We start from the raw sequence: 25,055 nt of genomic DNA on the forward strand, positions 1-25,055 counted from the left end.
AGTGAGGTTAGATAGAGGTGGACATGGAGGAAGGGAAGAGGCAGACATAGGCAACATAAGGGACGCAAGAGCAGAAGCCCGGTTGCTCAGCCCACTTTACTTGGAAGCCTTTCTAGTGATCAGGGTAAGCGAGAATTGGATTGATTTCCCAACAGTTCACTCTGTTAGCTAGAAATCAGGGCTATGTGACATATAGGCTAAATCATTGCCTGCGTACCCTGCTGAAAACTTCAATTGTAATATGTTGTACGTGTAAGAGTAAAGAAAAATCTGCATGTAACTTTATGTCAGGGAAGCTACTTAACACTTTCCCGCAGAGAAAAAAAAACTTTTTAAAATGCATAAAGAATATATATAATAAAATATATAACAACAATGGTGGCAGGTCTACACATAAGTTTCTGTAAACGGTTTCCAAATATCAATGTCCATGTGCAATTGCTGTCTGTATGCCATGCATTCAAATCGTGATTGAGTACTAAGATCCACTGATTTAACAGAGGTGGGCTTTTATCTACCCACCGTTGTCATATGAGTCTTTTAGCTGTAGTAAGGGCACGGAGGGTCCCAATTCATTGACCACTGGTTAGCCTCCATGAGATGGGCAAATAGTTTAAAAGTGCATAGACATCCAGAGATATCAGTGAACATTCTAATACAAAATTGATATCAGTAATAAGTTCTTCCCAGAAAATCTGAATGACTGGACATTGCCAAAGCCTCTGTTTAAGGGACGTGTCCCGTGAGTTACAAGGCCAACATTTAGACACTTTACTCAATCCTTTGCTAAAGAGTCACTGTGGTGTCCAATATATCTTGAACATAAACTTTTGCTGAGTAGGTCTCAACATTCTTGGAGAGAGGAGGCATAAACTTTAAGGCCACATCCCATCGCCTTGGCAAAACAAGGCAATCTATCTCCTTATTCTATTCATTCCTGAGACTCTGCATGTCATATTTATTATTTGAAATTTCATATTTATAAACCAATATTGTAGGTTTTGTTTTCTTCCTTCATTTAATTCGTTTCCAGGAGCAAAGGGGACTCTGAGACATTTAATGCCACAGGGCCATATTTAGATCTCAACAAATGTTGCAACTGTAAGTACTGCCATTCTACATAAGGTGGCAAATCTTTTTTCAAACTCAGAGCAAAAAATGACAAAAACTCCTCATCATCAGCTATCAATTGGTCCAGTGTAAAAATCCCCCAATCGATCCAAGCTAGTGTTGCCAACCTCCAGGTACTAGCTATAGATCTCCTGCTAGTACAACTGATCTCCAGCCAATAGAGATAAGTTCGCTTGGAGAAAATGGCTGCTTTGGCAATTGGACTCTATTGCATTGAAGTCCCTCCCCTCCCTAAACCCCAGTTTCCTCAGGCTCCACCCCAAAAATCTCCCGCCTGTTGCGAAGAGGGACCTGGCAATCCTAGTCCAAATCTTCCATAAAAAAGATTTATTCCCAAATTTTAGATCTGGATTGGCTCATAATGTTAATTGAGCATGTGAAAGTGGATCAAATTGCTATTGCCATGCCATTATACACCATTGTTTCCTAGTCACAGAAAGTACAAGAGGAAAGGGATGTACTCTAGCATAAGTATACTCTAGTGCATTCTACTTAAAGAGGGACTCCATAAAAACACACTGATCAAGCATAACTGGTTATTTTCTCATGATCCTTGGTAGGAAATGCCCTGCTTCTTAAATGAAGCTGTCTGTATTCTGGGGAAATTCATGGGATAATAAAACACCTGATTTCTCATGTCTTTCTGGCTGTAGATTGTCAGAAATACATGTGCTTCGAGTGTTTAGTTTTTGAAGCCTTGATGATTTATTGTCCATCCATCAGCATTAGTGTTGGCTGCCATTATGTCTTGTTTTCTCTTTGGCGCCTTGAACAAAACGAACCACAAATGCATGTTTAAAGAGGAAGAAAAAAAGAACGGATTTTAATTAGAAATTTAATGAGTGAGAAACTGGCACAAAATAATGTAATTGGAGAAATAAAACTAAGTTGTCCTTTAGTCTTGTTCCATTGTACTCTTTGGAGCCCTGGGTAGTTGTTCTTTGGCTAGTTTGGAGAATTACAAGCCAAAGTGGCTCCAGAGGTAAATGCAGACTTAGTTTGGCCTGTTTATAGCCTGTGATTTGCTCCCAGGAACTGAATCTCAAACAACTAACGCATGTATGTTAATAAATCAAAATTAGTTCTGCTTTTACAGCAGAACCACACACGAGTCTTTCCCCTAAATGCATTTGGACGCAGACAACTGCAAATCTGTGTAAAGCTACTATCTTGTAAACTTGGTGAAATCCAGAATACACTGAAGACAAAAGACAAATCGCAATTACTCTATAAATAATGATTGCATTATGAGTCACTGGATTTGGCTTTCAGCAAGGAATGTAATGAATCCACAGACATTTGATTAGGGATATCATTTTTTTAAAATCCAGTGTTTTTTGCTCTTATTATTGCATAGAGAAGTAGAAAGAAGTAAATGTGGTGGTTGCAACAAGGTTACAAAAAAATGTATGGAAGGACTGCCAATAGCTAGGGTACAAAAAAGGGAGGAGAGGAGAAATAAATACACTCCAGGAAGCCAAAGAGGTTTACTACAGCTTTCTGATATATGTTATTGTGGTATACCTAAGGGCGTATAGCGAGGGCTACCTCTAAGGGATATGTCAACCATAGCTCCAGGTGACTGGTTGCTGTGGAAGTAGGGTTGCCAACCTCCAAGTGGTGGCTGGAGATCTCCTGCTATTACAACTGATGACCAGGTGACAGAGATCAGTTCACCTGGAGAAAAATGGCCACTTTGGCAACTGGACACCATGCCACTGAAGTCCCTCCCCTCTTCAAACCCTGCCGTCCTCAGGCTCCACCCTCAAAATTTCCCAATCCGGAGCTGGCAACCCTATGTGGAAGGAGCTACACACATAGTTTCCTGTTTAACTGGATTTCCTCCCTCAGGACAGATGGGATTATATTTGCATACAGCAAGAGTCCCTGTTGCCCATTCATTTTTAAAATGCTTATTGGAACCTGTAAAATAAAGTTGTGACCTTCTTCATACTTAGATATTGATTGAGTCGCCTTGCCTGTGTCTTCCTGTTTGTAGCTGGGTCTCCGTTGCTGGTTCAAACGAGTGATATTTTAAAGCAAATGAATGAAGTACCTCACATTGGGTATGCCATAGTGCTTTTACTTTCACAATTAACTGACATGTTCAGAAACTGTTGACCAGGTGATATGTTTGGACTCTGTGTCCGCACTCTCTCGCTCTACTAGCAAATGCCATATTCTCTTTCTCCATATTACCTTATCTTCTCCTTTTTTGTAGGAGGATGTTGCAATAAAATCAAAAGAGCGTGCAAATGAAATTCAGCGGCTTGAGCAGACCATACAAGATCTGAAATCAAAAATTGCAGAGTTGGAGAAACAGTTTCCAGCAGCAGAGTTGCCTATTTCCTCTAGAACTCAGTGGGATGAGAACAAGCAGCCAACTTCTGAAGGGCTGTCCGACGCAGGTCTTCCGGAAGAGGAACCACGTACCCTATCTAAAACCATAACTGCAAAATCAGTGCAGACTTCACCAACAGAAGATTGTTTGACACACACAATGCCTTCAGCCAACACACTGCCACAACTTCTCAAAGGGGATGCAAGTCAAGGGCCAACTCAACCATTGCCAACACTTGAGCCGCAAACCACATTTTGCTCAGAAATATCTTTAGTTCTCTCACCAAAACGGATTTCAGTACAGTTGGATGCTGCCCAAGAAACACAATCTATGCCACAGCCTTCAGGACTAGATGCTAATTTATTACCTTCTGAGGAATTTGTATCATCCCATCCACCTCCAAGTACTGAGAGTATTACTTGCAGTGAACATTCCCCGTCCTTATCTTCTCATCCCAGTTCCAGCTTCCCCATTGGACTGTCTAGTACAGAAGGACTGTCTAGTTCCCTGCCTGGAGCAGGTAGCCAATTTTTAACCTCATCTGATTCAGGTGTAATGCCTCCACCACCATCCCTACCTGCCTCAGGACACCCCCTGTCTTCATCTTGTACAATGCCACCTCCTGCCCCACCATTGCCTGATGAAGGTATTCCTCCACCTCCGCCACCTCTGCCTGAAATGGGCATCCCTCCTGCGCCTCCTTTGCCCATGGACATCCCACCTCCACCATCGTTTTCTGGAATAAACGTGCCACCCCCTCCACCTTTGCCAGGGGCAGCTATTCCTCCTGCACCACCGCTGCCTGGCATGGATGGTCCAGTCTTTTCCCCGCTTCCTCCTGGAACGCAGATGCCTCCTACATCCCCGCCTTTTGCAAACATGGGAGTGCCGCCGCCTCCACCTCTACCAGGAATGGGAGTTCCACCACCTCCTCCACTTTTGCCGGACATGGAGGCACAACATCCTCCCCCGTCTTTCCTGGGAATGCCTCCCCCACCTCCACCTTTGCCAGGCATGGGTTTGCCACCCCCTCCTCCACCCTTGCCTGGTGCTGGAGCTCCCCCTCCTCCCCCACCTTTACCAGGCATGGGTGTCCCCCCTCCTCCCCCACCGTTGCCAGGCATGGGTGTCCCCCCTCCTCCCCCACCCTTACCTGGTGCAGGAGTTCCCCCTCCTCCACCGCCTTTGCCAGGCATGGGTTTGCCACCCCCTCCTCCACCTTTGCCTGGTGCTGGAGCTCCTCCTCCTCCCCCACCTTTGCCTGGTATGGGTGTGCCACCTCCATCGACTGCTAGCCTTCCACACGTTTCTGGGTTTCTTCAGCCTCCCTTGCCAACTGATTTATTTGTAATGGGGATGAACCAGGACAAAGGGAGCAGGAAACATGCAATAGAACCTTCTCGGCCAATGAAGCCTCTTTATTGGACAAGAATTCAGCTGCATACTAAAAGGTAACACAAACAATGGAAATGTTGGGTTGGTTTCTTTCACGCTTCTAACAAAATTGTGTTGCATTAACTGCATTAAAACAGAAGAAAATCCATAAATTGTCCCACTGTAGTTTGTTTCTGGCACTAGGGGTAACCATGTTTAATACTCGTTCATGATTAGTTTGTACGCAATTCTGAGAGAATGCTAGGAAGGTGTCCCCCCCACCACCCCATATGTATTTGAATACAGCAGTGCTTACTGTGTTTCTCTCTGCATCAAGCATAAATTTATCATATGTATATTTTCTGAATTGTTTTGTAAAAACTGTCCTTCATCACAAAGTGTTGAGATGGTCTCTCATACAGCCAGTTCACATACGTGGCAGCAGTACCAAATCTTCCCACTGCAATCTTCAACTGGCTTACCTGTTTCCATGACTTAATGTGAGATAAGCTCCGGTGAATGTGGCTATGCAGAATTGCTCCAATTCTACTGGCTTTGGGGGAGGGGGGGAGTTTCATCAAAATGGTGGAAATAGTCCAATATTGTGTTAAGTGACTAGTTCAACATGCTGGGTAACGGACATACCAAACCAGGATGAGGATTGCATCGAGGGAAATTCAGCTGCCTCATGTCTGAACCAACCCTAGTGACATTAAGAAAGGCTTTGTCTTTCACAGTACTTTGCAATGCAAAAGTCTTGCTCTTGTCAATAGGGAAGGAGACTGGCAGAAGGGCAGACTTGGGGAGAAGAATTGTGCGCACAGCAGAGGAGTCGAAGGCCTGGCCTAGCCCATGTAGCAGAATGAAGTGGTAGGATCCTGAGGAGGTAGTGTGCTATCCCCGTGGAGACTACCAGGAAGCAGTTCCATTTTTGATTGCTCCTCCATATGTTAAAAAAGCACTTCAAGTAGAAAATTAGTACTGGGGAGGGGGTGTTCTAGTCCAGGCCTTTCCCTGATGTGTTACCTTTCCACTAGTAAGGAACGTTTTTTAATGCAGTGGGGAATTTTCTTTTAAAAAGTCATCCCTCACCTGTAGTCTCAAGTGGGACAGTACACTCTACCACCTTAGGAATCTGTTGCCTCATTTTCACCTTATTCTGCTGCAGGCCTTAGATCAGTTTGGAAACCTCCAGCCTTCATATAGGCAAGGAATGTGTGTTGGGAGAGCCAGTACTTAATCTGAAAAATCAGAAATGCTAGTCATTAAACCTCCATGAAAGAACTGCCCTCTGATGATTTTCTGTCCTTGAATTCCAGTCGGGTGAGAACCAGTCTACATATAACATGGATAGCTGCCTTTGTCCTTATTGCAGTTAATAGGAATTGCTCCCCCAACTGTTATCAGTAAATGGGGGGGGGAGTTAACCCCTCACTTTCCTGGCCTTGTGGTCCTGATCCAGTCTTCCACCAACACAGCTTCTTTTTAATGTTAAAGAAAATGTTGGGAGATCCAATCATTATTGTGTGTCAGTGGGGAATTTTGCCCCAAGAGCTTTGTGCATACTCAGAAGCTATTGCTATGTAGAAAGAAATTTCCAGGATTGGGTCATGGCATTGAAAACAAGCCTTGCATTCTAAACTCTAATGATTACAGACATTGCAGCACGTAATGGGATTGTATGTCAGCATGTGCTTAAGCTTTAGGCAGAAGTATCTACTAAAGGAAGCTAGATTTCCCTAAATGAATGAACAGATAGTGTTAGAACAGAGTGTTATATTTTAGGACAGGGGTGTCAAACAAAAGGCCTGAGGGCTGGATCCAGCAACTTAAGAGCTCTTATCTAGCCCACAAGCCAGCCAGTTCCCCAATCTGGGCTGGCAAGGCATGGCCCAACCCGATCAAGTGACATTTATGTCATATCCCGCCCTAGTAACAATTGAGTTTGTCACCCCTGGTTTAGGTATTATCTTAGCTAACCACAGAAAATTTGTGTGGATGTATCAGCTCTTACAGAAGTCCCTGTTCTAAGTTTAACAGAATTACTGTAATTCCTACATGTTGGAAGATTGCTTTACATAGATGGAAAGCTCAGTATGAGAGAGTGACTTGCTTAGGACCACTTAGGGAAGATTCAAACATGTTCAGAAGCCCGTATATTCTTACACTCCCCTGTTGTCTTAGCATCTGCTGGAATTCACCTAAAGTACACACGAGTGGTGTAGGCATGCGTGGTGTTGGATGTTTCTGATGTTGTGATTGCATGCTCTCAAATCCTTGAACACTAAATGCAACAAAGGTTGGCTTGAAGCACTGGCAGTGTTCAAATTTTCATCCTCAGCCCTCTGTCTCAAAATTGGGAGTTCATAAAACTTAGTAATAAAAGTGGAATGGGAACTCTGCTTTTTAGGGGTTGACTCTCTTACTCAGCCATAGTGACTCAAGGCCTGCTAAGCTCAAAGTTCTAGGATTTAAATCCATTAGTATCCTTGCCCCTAGCCTACTTCAGAGGTATTTGGAGCATGTTGTATATGAGAAATGCAAAGGCTTTCTAGTAACTCTACCTGAAACTCCTTGTAAGCCAGATCAGGAGATAGTGTTTCATTTTGCAAAGACAGGGTTTGGAACACAAGCATGCCTCAAAGACATGCTCTCAAATGTAGATCCTTGGCCCTTCACTCCTTAATGTGTGTGGTCTGTTGGGGGGAGGAGACACAAAGAGAACTGTTTAGAAGTAGAGGGTGCAAGGGATAATTCTATCTTGTAACAGTAGGGTTGCCAACCTTCAGGTGGTAGCTGGAGATCCCCTGCTATTACAACTGATCTCCAGCCGATAGAGATCAGTTCACCTGGAGAAAAAGGCCCTTTTGGCAATTGGACTCCCTCCCCTCTCCAAACCCCACCCTCCTCAGGCTCCCCCCCCCCCAAATCTCCAGGTATTTCTCAACCCAGAGCTGGCAACCCTATGTAACTATCTTTTCTTCCTGTGACACTGTGTGTTGTTGGGGCCTATGTGTGGCCGTGCTGTCTCTCTGTGTGTGTGATTGTATGTTTGGGAGTGGTTTGCACAAAGTTCAGTGGAGCCACTTTGAACAATACAAAATGAAGTTCTGTGTTTAACTTTTGCTGTGTCCTATACTGTGCGCATGATTCCCTTCCTCCATTTCTCTTGCCTTCTGACAGACTCCCCCATACCTGATCCCTCTTTCTCAAGTGGGGAAGATAAGAGCTGGTAAGCACACAATAAGACTATGCTACTAACAGCTTCTTTTCAAGAGAGAAAGATGAAAATTCTGAGAAATTGAAAGAGACAGTAACTTTTTTTGAAGCAAATCCATTTCAGACATAGACAAAGACAGCATGAGACATTAATGTTTGTTAATGTCTCTGGCGTTATTTGGAGCTCTTTTCAGTAGTTCTGGTTAGAAGACATGTTATCTTTTCTGGAACTATTTTATTTTTATTCTTCCTGTGCATTTGTCCAGCTTAAATTTATGGTTAATTTTAACTTGCAGATAATTGTTTTCCAGACCACGATCACTTTCTTGGCTACTCTCATGATACCCAGTAGTCAGATGTGGTTCTTGTTGAGTTAATTGGATAGATGTGGATACTATAATTTATTCATATACACACATAATTCAAGTAAACAGTAATATTTGATGCTGTAGAGGATAGTTACAACGTACACTCTTACATGTGTATAAAATAGAGATGTTCAATATTTCAGAGTGTTTTTTTTCTTTTGAGAAGACTATTTCGACTAGAAAAGAATGAATGCAATTTTTTCAGTGCACAAGCTTAATATTCATTATCTATCTTCATTCCACCATTTTGTAAAGATTAAGTTTGACATTGCCCTACATAGGTCTTTTGCTTAACTTTAGAGATTCTAGTGCTTCACTTGTGTGGGAAAAAATTGAAGAGCCTTCCATAGATTATCATGAATTTGAAGAACTGTTTTCTAAAACAGCTGTTAAAGAGAGGAAGAAACCCATTTCGGACACCATTGCAAAGACAAAGAGCAAGCAGGTGAGTACTCACTAGCAATGTTGTTGTTTTGTTTTTGTGTGTTTGTTGCAAACAAGTCTTGGTAGGAATATATTAACTAAACCTCCAGAAAGAAAGGAGGCAGCGAGGGACAGGTGAAGATCGTCCTCAATAGTATATGGCTGGTGCACGTAGAGGTGTGTATTGTGAACAGACAGTATATACGAGGACAAGGAAAGAAGAGGCAAATGTTCATGATGAGGAACACATGAAGCTGCCTTATACTGAATCAGTCCCTTGGGCCATCAAAGTCAGTATTGTCTACTCAGACCGGCAGCGGCTCTCCAGGCTCTCAGGCAGAGGTCTTTCACATCACCTACTTGCCTAGTCCCTTGAACTGGAGATGCCAGGGATTGAACCTGGAACCTTCTGCATGCCAAGCAGATGCTCTGCCACTGACCCACAGCCCCTCCCCAAACGCTGACTGCCCCTGAACATGAAGGTTCGCTTTTGTCACAATTTCTTGTCCTCTTAATGGACCAATGGCGGGGCTGCTGTTGCCTCTTGGACAAACGTCTCTGCCTCCCTTCCCCACCCAACCTACTGAAGAAGCTGGTGGGTCCCAATTCCCTCCCAATCCTCCCACCCTCTCCTGCCAGGGCCGGGGGGGGGGGGGGAAGAGAAAAGTTAAATGGGTAGACAGCTGCATAATTAGGGCATAAAATCAAAGGCTTGGGGGGCAGAGGTGGAGAGAGAGCTTTTTTCAGCAGCCTACATTCAAGTTCAGGCTTCAGTAGACATAGGCATTTACTGTAGGTTCATTTTATGAGGTGATGTGTAAAAATATGTAATGTTAGTAGGGTTGCCAGCTCCCGGTTGGGAAATACCTGGAGATTTTTGGGGTGGAGCTTGAGGAGGGTGGGGTTTGGGGAGGGGAGGTACTTCAATGTCATATAATCCAATTGCCAAAGCAGCCATTTTCTCCAGTTGAACAGATCTCTAGCAGCTGGAGATCAGTTGTAATAGCAGGAGATGTCCATCTAGTACCTGGAGGTTGGTGACCCTAAATTTTAGCAACATAGTAAACTATGTAATTTGAGGCAAACCTTCTTTGGAGGTTTTTAAGCAGAGGCTAGATGGCCATTCGACAGCAATGCTGATTCTGTTAACTTAGGCAGATCATGAGAGGGAGGGCAGGAAGGGTTATGTTAGTGTTTGGCTCTCATGGCCCTTTCTTGCATGCCCAGGGTAATGCTGATCAACACTTTGGGGCCAGGAAGCAATTTTCCTCCAGGCCAGATTGGCCAGGGATCCTGGAAGGTGATTTTTTTGCCATCTTCTGGGCATGGAGTAGGGGCCACTAGGGGTGATGGGGGGGCGGGAAGTGTGAATGTCCTGCATTGTTTAGTGGGTTGGACTAGATGATCCTGGTGGTCCATTCCAACTCTGTGATTCTATGATTTTAAGTTTTCCCCATGATTAGTATTGGTTGAAGGAGGTGGTGATAGGGTGGGGAGGGAAGCCACAGCAGCCTCTGCAGCAGAGGCTGGGACACTCGCTGGGCCCGGGATCATCGTGGGCGGTGATGGGATTCTCCCCCCAAGCAGAGGGAATATACGATTCCCCCCTCCTGCGAGTTTTGCAGGCTCCCCTTCCCTTTTACGTAATTCCATCTATTATAAGTGTGTCAAGCAGATGAATAGGGTTGCCAGCCTCCAGGTGGTGTGGTAAACAAAGGTTAGTGTGCTGTAGGATACTCAGCAAACTAGAAACAGCACTTCACAAGCTAGACACAATGATTATAAAGTAGTGGTATTTAATAACATATCCACCACTGATAGTATGTAGGCAAAAACATGTGTTGTTAATTATTGCCTTAAAAGTAACACCAAAGAGAGGACTATGCCTTGTTACAAACAAATAATAGTATTATAGGTACGGTAAGTCCATGAAAGGGGGTGCCAACCTCCCTTTCTTCCACAGATATGCTTCTTGAGAGTAGCAATTCAGTAGTGCAGTTGTTCTCAACAGAACCCCGGTGATCTTTCTGTTTCAGCGATTTAACGCCTTCTTCAGGGACCAACACTGGCTGTTATTAACATTATCTGCGTTGGCCACTATTACAACTGATCTCCAGGCGATATAGATCAATTCCCCTGGAGAAAATGGCCACTTTGGCAATTGGACTCTGTGGCATTGATGTCCCTCCCTTCCCGAAACCCCGCCCTCCTCAGGCTCCGCCCCAAAAATCTCCAGGTATTTCCCAATCCAGGTGTGGCAAACCTACAGATGAATATTGCTTTGAACTTCTACAATACTGGCACAGTATAATTTTATACTGAATGCAATGTTACTTTCCATGTTTTCTTAAATTCACCATACTAAATAGCTTCATGGTTTTGGGGAAGAAATGCTGTTGTCTTCTGCTGAGTATCCTGCCAGACGACTTACAATAGGGTAGTTCTATGTTAAAATTAATGGGTATGTCTGCTCTGTGAAATGTGTTTGTTCACATATCCCAAGATTTAGCCATGCAAGGCTCTGCAAACAATAAAATAATGGTTCTTGTAGGTTATAATGGCTATTAAATTGGATTTGGCAGATGGTGGTTAAATGGGAAGACAGTAGTTATGGTTGAAACATTAGTGGATATGGTTTGTAATGACTGGCAATGTTTGTTTTGCTTGCAATGGCAACCATTTGGTTATATTAGTTCAAAGTAATATATTTTTAAAAGTAGAGCTGGATGCCTGTAAAAGTCTTAAGGAGGACTTGTTTTCAGCAAAACAAACATTCAACTCAGTATATGAATAGTTAGTGACAGATCATTGGCTCGTTTAAGCAAGTAGTATCTACTGTGACTGGCAACAGATCTTTTCAAATTTGGAGGAAAAATAACTAAAGATATTCCTACTCGTATTATAATACAGTTAAGATGCAGCAATGTAATTGTAATAAGACTAGTTGTACTTGTAATGTTATGCATGCAATTAAATTAATAAGTGAACACATATGCTGTTCTTTGTAAATGTTAGAATTTTTTTTTTAATGTGGCGGACCTTGGGAGAAAACATCAACCAGAGTTGCCTTATGTGGTATAAAGGTTTCTGAACTAAATGGATCCATATTAGGTATTTGGGAAGTCAAAATTCTGCAGTCACAATAAACTGTATAATATATGCAGTTGTGCTTGACTTGGACTGCATACATGATTCTGCTGCTGATATTTAGCTTTTTGCACATTTGAGTATGTTTCCAATGGCCTTAGGAGGGTAAAGGACATGGAAGAACCCTGCATTTAACACAGTTGGCACCACTCCCTCTTTCAAGGAGGGACCACCTCCTGGATCCATCTGACCACATCTTCACACACCCTCTGGACAAGTTGTTACAATCCACAGAGAGCAAGGGTTGAGATCCAAGGTGATAAGCTATACCTTGCCAAGCCATTTGACAATATCCTTGCACTACAATAACTGAACTTTGTCCAAGGAACTATAACCTGACTGAATTCCAAGAGCCTCCTGGGATTGCATTTCTATAATGGCATAGCTAAGGTCAAGATGGATTTGAGTCATTTCGTTTGCAAAGTGCCAAACAAAATTGTCACAGTGACTCAAATTTTCTAAGAATACATTATCAGACTAACTTTAAACTGGGGTTGCCAACCTTCAGGTAGTGGAGAACCAAAACAGCACAGAAACAATATATGCAATGCTTAATTTTATAAGTGAATAAAGTGCAAAAGTGACAATAAATATATACAATATAATACAACAAGATACAGGTAAGTAATATATCTCAATCCAGCATATTCAGGACTTGGAAACCTCTCAAGTCCATTCAGATGTAAGTCCAATATGTCCAGTAGTTATATAGGAAGAATATTTCCTTTGTGGGAATCAGTTGTATGTCTTTTCAGACTATATTTCAGTATGTTAAAAGTCAAGCAAACAGCCACAATGAAGGATGACAGATATTTCAGTATGCTGGAAGTCAAGCAACAGCCACAAAGAAGGATGACAGGACGTGTTGTCTAGATCATAATCAATCACGTTTCGCATATGGTTTCGTCAGCTACATGTATCTGAATACATGTAGCTTAAGTCCATTCAGACTTACATCTGAATGGACTTGAGAGGTTTCCAAGTCCTGAATATGCTGGATTGAGATATATTACTTACCTGTATCTTGTTGTATTATATTGTATATATTTATTGTCACTTTTGCACTTTATTCACTTATAAAATTAAGCATTGCATATATTGTTTCTGTGCTGTTTTGGTTCTCCAATACTTCTACAGCACTAAGCCTTTGTTTTCTCCAACCTTCAGGTTGTAGCTGGAGATTTCCTGCTATTACAACTGATCTCCAGCCGATAGAGATCAGTTTACCTGGAGAAAATGGCCGCTTTGGCAATTGGACTCCCTCCTCTCTCCAAACCCCGTCCTGCTCAAGCTCTGCCCCAAAAACCTCCCACAGGTGGTGAAGAGGGACCTGGCAACCCTACTTTAAACCCACTCACACTCTAGAACAAATCAAGGTCTAGCTATTTGCAGATAAAATGGTGTCAGAAAAATAAGTACTCCGAGGCCATCATTGCCACTGAATAGACATAATAGTGTGCCATTGAATAGGCATAATAGTGTGTTCTAATCTATTTTTGTTCAGATTAAGCTCTTTGAATGAACAGATTGAGAAATTAATAGAGAAAAGTAATACTACTGAAGTAATAAAGAGTACCTTCCCTTTAAAGTCCTCTTAAACTGAATATTAGAGCTGTTAAAGGTTTGTATTATTTTTAGCTGATATTAGAAGACAAGTATTTGAAGCTGGCTACCTTTCAAGCGAAGGAAGAACAGGGGACACGTACAGGACTACATAATCAACCTGAATGAGATAACTGCCATATTGATGTGGTTTAGGGGTTATAACAATTATATATAAAAGCATATTTTGCTAAGCTAAAATAAGCCCAAATACTAATCATAAAAATTGAATGTAATGTCTGGTTGAGAATCTATGTTGACCACAAGAAACTCAATTTATGGACCAAAATCAACATTGCACAGGCCGTATATTGAATAACTCCACTTTTGTAAGTTTAAAAAGTTTGACCATTTGTCTTGTAACGGCGCCTGTAATCTGAAAATCAAGCTGACTTCTATTTCAATCATGAAAGTAATAAAGTTCACACAAGTATTATCTGTTTTATCTTTGGCTAGCTAATACCTCCAGGCTTTATGGCATTTAGAGACCCAACAGAAATATATGTTGAGTAAAAGGACACTGGTTAATTCCAATAATTTAATAATATAATATTTGTATGGTTGCTCCATAAACAATGCTGATGTTGAAATTATAGTCAGCCAATGTGTCACAACTGTTTGTTTGGGAACTGTTTTAGAGTCAAACAAGCATGATTTATGGATGTAGTGATGGGAAAAAATATTAAGAGCACAATGGATATAAAGAAGAATGCCTTACTTGATCGATTGTTTAATTAGAATGTTTAACATCTAGTCATACTTTTCTCCCTAATGACACATGTTCCTCCAAGCTCTTCTTTAAGACCATGATGGTATAGTCTTGGGAGATGATGCCTATTATTATTAAATTTTTATATATAATGCTGTGATAAAAAGAGCTAAAGCACATTTTCATATGGGTAGGGTCAGAGGAAGAGCCCCGTGGAGCAGAGTGGTAAGCTGCAGTACTGCAGTCCAAGCTCTGCTCATGACCTGAGTTCGATCCCAACAGAGGTTGGTTTCAGGTAGCCGGCTCAAGGTTGACTTAGCCTTCCATCCTTCTGAGGTCGGTAAAATGTGTACCAAGCTTGTTGGGGGTAAAGGGAAGATGACTGGGGAAGGCACTGGCAAACCACCCCGCAAAACAAAATTCTGCCTAGTAAACGTCGGGATGTGACATCACCCCATGGGTCAGGAATGACCTGGTGCTTGCACAGGGGACCTTTACCTTTACCTTTTAGGGTCAGAGTAGGGGCTTTTCTCACTGTAGTCCTTTGCATAGTATTGAATGCTGCTCAAAATGTTTGGCAGATCTTAAGGAGTAGTTTTTTTAAGTCGTTGGACTATGTGAAGAGGTGATCAGAACTTCAAACTCCCTCATTAGGGTTCCCAACTGCCTGGTTGTGGCTGGCAATTGCCTGCCAATCAACTGGACTACCCACTGACCAGCTGATGGTCAATGGGCGGAAGCAGGAAGGGGAGAGTGATTCCCCCACTCCTGCGCTCCTGGAAAAGGGGAGACACTATGAGAGCTTTCAGAGAAGGGAAAAATGAAATAGTGGAGAGAAGAAAATGACATGCCTCCCACAAGTCCTTGTAGGTCCCCTGCTTTTTTATATTGGCCTTGTTCTGATTAATCATTTTTCTGTACGTTGAAACTTCTGCTGGCTGTGCATTGTTGTTGCTTAAATGATTGATACTGTCACCGTTGGCCCTATTTACCCACATAAAGCTGCAAGTGGAGACCCAGCCCTAGAACTCATAAAGGCAGCAGCATTTCCACATACTTACCTGACCTTTACTGTATCAGGGCTATTGATGTTCATCGTATTAATTAGTAAGAATAATATTTGATTCATTCATACCTCAGATTTTAACCAGCGCTAAATACCATCAACTTCCATAATGTTGTAGCAGATACTGATGTTTATATAAACTGTAATGGAAATAGTCTTTAATATCTTTAAATCACTTTGACAGTGTAACCTGGTTGTGCTAGTATCTAAAGAGGTCTGTACATGTATCAGAGCCCCTGACTTCTGGCTTTGTGCCGCCTCTGTTGCTTTTAATTATTTAAATATTCGTATCCTGAATTTTAGCCATTTATTTCCAAGCTGGCTTACATGGAATACATGTAACAAGGTTAGCAATTAACTCCATCCTCATGCCAGCACAATGGATGGTCCCTGGTTTGTGTTCTCTCTGTTGGCATGCTAGACCATTGAGCAAGGCCTTTAAAACTCCACTTGAAAGACGGCTTCTCTTTCTTTCGAAATCTATGTCCTTGTTCTGTCAAGAAATAAAAGGCTGTTTGTTCCATGGAATAATAAGCTAAATGGAGTCAAAATGAGGTGCTCCGGAAAGGGGGGGGCACTGCCCAGTGCTGCAGTTTAAAAGCAGAGAATTTTAAACATTCCTTCATTTGCCCTTGGCACTTTTGAAAAACGGAGGATTCTATTATTGTTTGTAATTAGATAAATGTTTAAACCTATTGTTCTGTCTCTTGTTGGAGAACACGATGCTTATTTTTACTTGTTTCTGTGTACATGAATCTAAACAATCTGAGAAATTTTTCATCCATTGTCATACAATGGAGAATTACCCAGCACTGCTGTATATTAATAGGGGATTAGTTCTATAAAACAAAACATTAAATGACATTTGTTTCATCCAGTCATAGAACTCTGGTATTTTAATGTTCAAAAGAAAATGAAAGGTTGCAGTCAGTCTGAAGACTGTGGTTTACAAAATGGAATAAAAAAGGTAAAGGTAAAGGTCCCCTGTGCAAGCACCGGGTCATTCCTGACCCCTGGGGTGACGTCACATCCCGACGTTTACTTGGCAGACTTTGTTTACGGGGTGGTTTGCCAGTGCCTTCCCCAGTCATCTTCCCTTTACCCCCAGCGAGCTGGGTACTCATTTTACTGACCTCGGAAGGATGGAAGGCTGAGTCAACCTTGAGCCAGTTATCTGAAACCGACTTCCGTCGGGATTGAACTCAGGTCGTGAGCAGAGCTTGGACTGCAGTACTGCAGCTTACCACTCTGCGCCACGGGGCTCCTGACACAAAATGGAATACCAGACTAGAATTGGATGTGTCATGTATGTATGTATGTATGTATGTATGTATGCATGTATGTATGTTAGGAATGTTTTATATTCACTTCCGGGTCGGACGGCCCCCCCCCGCCACAAGCGCGGAGCCGCGCTCTTGCTGCCTCGCTGCCGCAGGGCGATCATCCAGCCCTTGGAAGATCCGGCAAGTGGCTCCCCTCGGTGCAAGAGGGGAAGCTGAATCGGGTGCCGGTGGCGGACCCGTCAAAGGAGCGAGAGCCGCCATGGAATCGGCGGCGGTCGCCCGGACGGGATTCTGCTTCATAGCCGACGCCATCTTAAAGGCACAGCAAGAAGAAAGCGAGGTGGGATCCGATTTATTTTAAACTTGGAACAAGGATTTTTTTTTTTAAACTAAAATATCAACTTGGGGTGTGTGGCAGTATTGTTTGTTAAAGACAGAACTCAGAACTATCTATAGTCCCGTTACGCTCTGTGTTGGAACTTTTGGCTTTTTGCCAGTTGAGTGACGCACTGCAAAAAGTTTTCTTTATTAAGCAAGAACTTGGAAATAAAAGAAAGGAGTTGGAGAACAATCAAGTGACATGGAATAAAGTCATTTGAGATGTCATAGTGATTGCTTTCTCTGAACTGGATTCTTTCATCTGAAATAATTTTTGTATAATGTTTTAAAAGACAGCTCTGCCCCCCCCCCCACTCTCCTCCCCTTTATTGGATTACAATTACTAGCTGTTTTGTCTTCAGCTTGCACAGCTTGCAAATGGGAGAAAAAGAGAAACATACTAAGGACATTCTTAAGGATACAAAGCTGGTGGTACCACTTCCTCAGAGAAGGCCTTCTGTGACTCAGATTGTAACTAAACAGACAACCTCTCCAGGTGCACCAGTATCGGTTACCTCCAAGATGACTCCAAAAGCAAAGCCTGAAGTAACACTGACCTCTGTTTTTGAACTTTTAACCAAGACTCATCAAGATGTTGTTGAAATGAAGCAGGAGTTATCTCAGAATACAGTTACTACATCCCAAAATTCTGCTGCAATAGCTACTCTGCAGGATACAATCTCATCTCTGACCATCAGGCAAGATAGGGTTGAAACCAAGCTAAAGAAAAATACACAGGAACTAAAAGAAACTAAGAAGAAAGTGGACACCCTTGAGATGGCAATTGCATCCTCATCTGACAGAAATGAGAAACAACAAGACCAGATAGCAATGATAGAGCTTAAGATAAAAGAAACTTCGTTACGCATACGTGGATTAAAAGAAAAAGTTGAAAATCGGGACTTAAGTGGATAGTTGGCAGTTCTTTTGGCAGATTTTTTACAAGAATCTGAAGAAGTTACTACAGGGATGATTGTGACAGCTTACAGAGTGAATTCTGCATATGCAACCAGAAACAAAGTACCAAGGGATTGCCTGCTTCAATTATTTTCAAAGACTCATCGGGATTTGATACTTAATACTCATTACAAGACACCATTAAAAGTTGATGATGAGCCTCTGAGGTTGATGAAGGAAATACCAGCAAGACTGTTGAGGAAAAGGAAAGATTTTATGGAGATTGTTCAATGTTTAAGGCTCAATGGAATCCAATTCAGATGGGAATACCCTCAGGGTATCTCCTTCATTTTTAAAACAAAAAGGTTCAAGTATACAGAAGTGGATAAGGCTGAGCAGTTCTTAAGAAGATACGATGCAGAATTGGTGAAACCTACTAAATTTCTTAAACAAGTTCCAATCAGAGAATCTACAGAGGAAGAAAAGGCATCTGAGGCATCTGGTGGGGGAGATTTGCCAACAGTCTCTCCAGAAGACTCTCCAAATGAAGAAGCTGAAGACTAAAGAATAGAATGGGGGGGAGGGGGGCAATAAGAAACATGGTTGTTTATGTTGTGTATGGAAGAGTAAGGGATCTAATTGATTTTTGATATGTTACAGGTGTTATCTTGGAATGTTAACGGATTGAATTCTCCTAATAAAAGGAGGAAAATATTTCACCAGCTACAAAAAAGTAATGTTAATATTATTTGTTTACAGGAAACTCATATACTACCAAAGGACATATTTAGGTTGGAACATTTAAGGTTGGGTATACTTTTCACGGCATGTAACAATAGTAAAAAAATTAATGGAATAGCTATGTATATACCTATCTCATTGGAACCAAAAGTTGTTTTCCAAGATGTTGAGGGAAGAGTTTTGATAGTTGAAATAACATGTGGTTACCAGAAGTTAATGCTCGTGGGAATATATGCACCTAATATAAACCAAAAAGTTTTTTATGACAAATTAGCAATATTATTATCTGAATATGCCACGGAAAAAATGATATGGATGGGGGATTTTAATGGCGTTAATGTACCTAAGATAGATAGATCCGGAAAGAAGAAGAAAGCAACTAATGAAGGAAAACTAGCAGGGGTCTTTGAAGCCCTAACTGACCAATGGAATATGTTTGATGTCTGGAGGCTGGCACATGGTAATAAGAAAGGATACACTTTTTTCTCCCAAAGACAACTTACATATTCTAGGATAGACATGTTGTGGCTATCGAAAGGCCTAATAGAGAAATCAGAAGATTCAGAGATTTTACCTAGGGTTTTGTCTGATCATAATGCGATCTCAGTTAAAATTCATATGGGAGATAGAGGATACAAACCCTGGAGAATTAATGATTTTCTTTTAAAAAATACTAAAATAGTTACCAAATTGAAGACGGATATACAAAATTATTTCAAAGAAAATACAGATAAGGGTACCCGGGAAGATATAGTGTGGGATGCTAGCAAAGCAGTAATTAGGGGATTGTTAATCCAACAAAATACAAGGTGGTATAGGGAAAGGGAGAAAAAGAGAAAACATATATTAGATGAAATAAGAATAGCTGAAAGATATTTAAGCAGGATGCAGGATAAAGCAGCTAAGCAGGAATTACAAGTGAAGATTATAAATTGGCAACAACAATATGAATTTTTAATTACAGAAGAAATTGAAAATAAACTTATGTATAATAAACAAAGGTTTTTCGAACATGCAAATAAACCGGGTAAAATGTTAGCTTGGCAACTTAAACAGAAAGAAAAAAAGATACCAATAACCCAAATTAAAAAGAATGGTAAGATTACAAGAAAAAAAGAGGAGATATTAGAAACATTTGTAGAATTCTATACAAATTTGTATAGGAAAAATGTAGTCTCAGAAGTAGAAATGGATAAGTATCTTAGCAAAGGGGACTGGGGAAAAATAACACAGGAAAATAAAGATATGCTGGACTCTTTAATAACTAAAGAGGAGTTGGAAGAAGTAATAAAAAAAAGTAAATTAAATAAATCTCCCGGCCCAGACGGATTTAATGCATTTTATTATAAAACATTTAAAGATCAGTTAATCCCTTATTTACTGGAGGTAATGAATTTAACGTTGAAAAAAGGAATTATCCCTCAAACTTGGAAACAAGCTAATATAACATTAATACCAAAAGTAAATTCTGATATATTGGAAGTTAAAAATTTTAGGCCAATTTCATTACTAAATGCTGATTACAAATTATTTGTTGCAATATTAGCTGCTAGATTAAAAAGAGTATTAAATCAAGTAATACATGAAGACCAAGCTGGTTTTTTACCTGGGAGATTGATGAGCCAAAATGTGAGGGTGGTAATTGATCTTTTAGAATATGTAGAACAAGATACAATACCAATAGCTTTGATTTTTTTGGATGCTGAAAAAGCTTTTGACAATGTTAATTGGCAGTTTATGTTTAAGATATTAGATTTTATGGATTTTGGTATGAATTTTAAAACAGCTATAAAAGGAATATATACACAACAAACTGCCAATCTGATTATAAATGGGTCATTATCGCCAAATATTGAAATACAAAGGGGAACGAGACAGGGATGTCCTCTTTCCCCTTTATTGTTTATTTTAGTATTAGAACTTTTATTGTATAATTTTAGAATAAATGATGAAGTAGTTGGTGTACGATTAGGTAAAAATCACTATAAGCTTAAAGCATATGCTGATGATTTAGTTTGTTTTTTGACTGATCCGATTGAACAAATTGACAGATGGAATAAAATTTTGGAGCTTTATGGAAAGCTTTCAGGTTTTAAAATTAACAAAACCAAAACTAAGATCTTAACTAAGAATATGACTCTTTCACAACAACAAATATTAATAAAAAAGACGGGGTTTAATATTGAAAACAAAGTTAAATATTTAGGTATATGGATATCAAATAACAATCTTAATCTATTTCAAGATAATTATGTGAACCAATGGCAACAGATAAAAAAAGATTTGATGAGTTGGGAAAAACTGCCATTATCACTGTGGGGAAGAATTTCAGTAGTTAAAATGATGATATTACCTAAAATGCTTTTTTTGTTCCAAAACCTCCCAATAGTTAAGGGTGTACAGATATTTGATGTTTGGAAAAAAGATATTATGAGATTTCTTTGGGGTAAAGAAAGACACAGGATTGCATATAATAATTTAATTGAATTGAAGCACACAGGAGGACTTGGTTTACCAGATTTGAAGATGTATTATCAAGCAGCATGCTTCACCTGGATCAAATATTGGATTCTTTTAGAGAACCCAAAATTATTAGAATTAGAAGGATTTAAGTTGAGATTTGGGTGGCATGCTTACTTGTGGTATGGAAAGGAGAAAGTAAACAAAGAATTTAACTCTCATATTATCAGAAAAAATTTATTAAAAATATGGAATAAATATAAGGATGTTTTTGAAAGCAAAACCCCCGGCTGGATTAATCCGGTAGAAGCATTTTTGCGAAGGGGTAAACACTTAAATTTGGACGGTAATAATTATAGAGAAATGTTAGAATATAGAGAAGGTACATGGGTATTGAAATCAAAAGAAGAACTGCAGATTAAAGACTGGTTTATGTATTATAAACTAAGAGATGTTTTTAATAAAGATAATAAACTGGGTTTTAATCAAACTAAATTGGAATTTGAGATTATACTCTCTAAGGGTAATAAAGGATTGATAGGGAGGGTATATAAATTACTTATAGAAATAAATTTAGAACAAGAAAGGATTAAACCGACGATGTTGAAGTGGATGAGAGAGTTAGGTTATAATATAGATTTGGATATTTGGGAAAATTTATGGAAAAAGGAATTTAAGTTTACCATCTCAAATGAAATAAGAGAGAACCTGTATAAAATGTTCTATAGATGGCATATAACTCCAGTATTGTTAAGTAAAATGAAGAAAGAAGATGAAGCTTTATGTTGGGAATGCGGTACAGAAATAGGTACATATATGCATGTTTGGTGGTTTTGTAAAAAAATAAGGAGGTTTTGGAGATTAGTTTTGAATGAAACTAATAATTTGATTAAGGTAACACTTAAGAGAGACCCCGCCTTTTGCTTACTGGGTATTTCAAATAAAGATTTAGATAAAGGTGATACAGTCATATGTCAATATAGTTTTGCTGCAGCAAGACTTATAATTGCAAAAAAATGGAAGCAAGCAAATAAACCTTCAATTAAAGAATGGAGAGAAAAACTATGGTTGTATATGCGGTTGGCCAAAATTACAGCTTCTTTACATGGTAAAGACATGGAGGAATTTAAATGTACTTGGTCAAAGGCTACCGCATATTGGGATAAAGTGGCAAAAACGGATTTTAAAAGTATAGTTAACGAACTATAGTATAATATGATTTTAAATATTATAATTATAAATATTTTATTTGGTAAGGTCATAACACTCCATCGGAAGTCCATTGGTGAAGGGCACTGTGGTGGGTGGTTGGGATTTGGAATCAGGGCACAATGGAACCTAATGTACTATATATTGTATTAGTGGATAAGTTGTGCGCTGAAAATGTATTTCTTTTTTTTTTTTTATGAATGTATTGTTAATTTTTTTTCTTTTTGTCTATGTTTTATTATAAAAACAATAAAAAAAGTAAAAAAAAAAGGAATGTTTTATATTTAGGTTGTTTTTTTCTTTAACTATGGTCCAGGTATGATGCTGAACTGGCACAAAAGGGATGTGTTTGTATTTAGTGCACTTGTATTTGATGGAAAAGACATGATGTTGTCTGATTCCCAGCTCAAACAAAATTTCAACATACTTCCGCTAATTTTGGGAGCAACATGATTCATGAGTACCTGCTAGGGCTGTTGAAAAAAACCCGTTAAAGTTTGCCTTTGGCAAAATTCGGCCCTTTTAAATTCGGGACGTGCCAAAGTCCGAACTCCCCCGCTTCGAATCCGCGAAATTTGGCGCGAGATCCGAAGTTCGGGGGGAAATTCGGCCGAGCCCCCCACGCGCCTTCATGGAAGCCCCATGAAGGCGCGCGCGGGGGGGGGGGAACAGATCTGTACCTTCCAGCTGGGAGGCGCAGATCTGTTTAAAGAGCCCCCCCACGTGCCTTCAGGGAAGCCCCGTGAAGGCGCGCAGGGGGACGAATGAAAAAAGGCAGGAACGCCGAACCTGCCGTATTTATTCGGCGATCACCCTGAATTTGCTGAATTCGGGGCGTCGTTTTCCCGCCTTTTTTCAGTTCGGTTCCATCTGAACTGAAAACAGCCGAGTTACGGAAAATTCGGCTATTTTTTCAGTTTGGATGAACCGAATCAAAAGCCCTACCTGCATTTTGTGAAATGTTGTGTGGATTAGATGTTCATTTTTATGCCTCAACAAAAACAAGAAGTGCTGCATCAAGTTTGTTCCTAGTATAAGGGTCCAGCTTTCCATTATCATTCATGATGTTAAATGGGATTGCGAAGGGTGGGGAGAAGCATTCTTCCTTTAAAATTAAGGGGGGGGAGATATGTAGCTATGATGACACTGTTATTTTGTTACTATTTTTCATGGAGGAGGGAGAATTTCTAAGAAATACACAGAAAATAAAAATAGAATTCCAAAGCTATGTCTAATAAGATACCTATTGAATTAAAAACCATGATACTTTAGGACTCCATCTAATTCAAGACCCTGGAAGGGCTCCATGGCCAAGAAAGTGTAAGAAGCTCTTGTAGATTAATAGGGAAATTATATATTTTTAAATTTTTATATTTCATTTAGATTCCTTTTATATTTCATTTAGATTCCTTTTAGGCATATGGATACATTTGCTTGAGCAGATCTAGGTGATAGATCTGAATTAGTTTTCTGTGTTCTGGATTTCTGATTTATGGCATGGAAAATACTAGGACCTCTTGTAGGGTTGCCAACCTCCAGGTACTAGCTGGAGTTCTCCCGCTATTACAACCGATTTCCAGCTGATTTGGATCAATTCACCTGGAGAAAATGGCCGCTTTGGCAATTGGACTCTATGGCATTGAAGTCCCTCCCCTCCCCAAACCCCACCCTCCTTAGGCTGCACCCCAAAAACCTCCCGCCGGTGGCGAAGAGGGACCTGACAGCCCTACTCATACTGGTGGCCCTGGTTTTGCATGCTTAAGTATTAGGGTGTCCAGGTCCCTCTTCGCCACCGGCAGGAGGTTTTTGGGGTGCAGCCTGAGGAGGGCAGGGTTTGGGGAGGGGAAGGATTTCAATGCTATAGTCCAATTGCCAAAGCAGCCATTTTCTCCAGGGGAACTGATCTCTATCGGCTGGAGATCAGTTGTAATAGCAGGAGATCTCCTGCTACTACCTGGAGGTTGGCAACTCTATTAAGTATACAAATTTACATATCTTGGCTAATAATGAAGATAGTATAGTTTTGTTGCAAATTTCTTACTCAGTTTATGAGAACTGGTGTCAACTAGTAATTTGACTAGTTATCATGAGTAACAACCTTGCGATGATGTCCTTTTGAGATGATGTCTGTTAATATCCGCATTTCAATTTGTTCCAGAAAAGCAGAACTTATTGGAAAACAAATTCTGCATGAGCAAGACATTATTTTTGGGGAAAGAGATATTCAATTTTTTTGAGCATTTAATTGTCTAACATCTGCATTGCATTACCTTTCACTAACCCTCGGACTCTTTTAGCTTCGATATCTTTACAGGAACAAATTTGGCATGTCGTTTGTTTACTGATCAACAGCAACAGTTAGAAACTTGGTCATAGATGTTAGCAGGCTGATAATATCTTTAGCTTCCTTTATGTTTTTAAAAAGTTGTGTTTAAAGCACAGATCCAGATTCTAAATTAAAATGGATTTGTATTGTGTCTGAGATGGTTTGATCTTGTAGAGATTTGATTAGCACACTTTTGTAGTTTCTCTGTTTAATGGCGTCACTAGTCTGCAGCCTGTAGGCTCATATGCTGCAGTTAATGGCTTTATTATATTTCTAATTGTGAGAACTGCTTGCGGCCTTTATGCTAATATTCATATTTTGTGAATTAGCTGTGTATTGTTACAGCCACTGTGCTGGAGGAAATATGAAACCAGAGTACCC

General features: G+C 40.3%; 1 protein-coding gene across 1 annotated transcript in view; it reads left to right on the top strand.

Moving 5' to 3' along the window:
* The window catches only part of FMN2 (formin 2), a 207,608-nt gene that overhangs the window by 54,799 nt on the left and 127,754 nt on the right, over positions 1–25,055 (top strand). Inside the window, exons 5-6 of the mRNA XM_056853283.1 lie at positions 3,353–4,923; positions 8,734–8,878. Of these exons, the coding sequence (XP_056709261.1) occupies positions 3,353–4,923; positions 8,734–8,878 (1,716 nt within the window). The remainder of the gene's footprint in view (positions 1–3,352; positions 4,924–8,733; positions 8,879–25,055) is intronic.

This window comes from Euleptes europaea, chromosome 7 (genome assembly GCF_029931775.1).
Source record: "Euleptes europaea isolate rEulEur1 chromosome 7, rEulEur1.hap1, whole genome shotgun sequence".
Taxonomy (NCBI): domain Eukaryota; kingdom Metazoa; phylum Chordata; class Lepidosauria; order Squamata; family Sphaerodactylidae; genus Euleptes; species Euleptes europaea.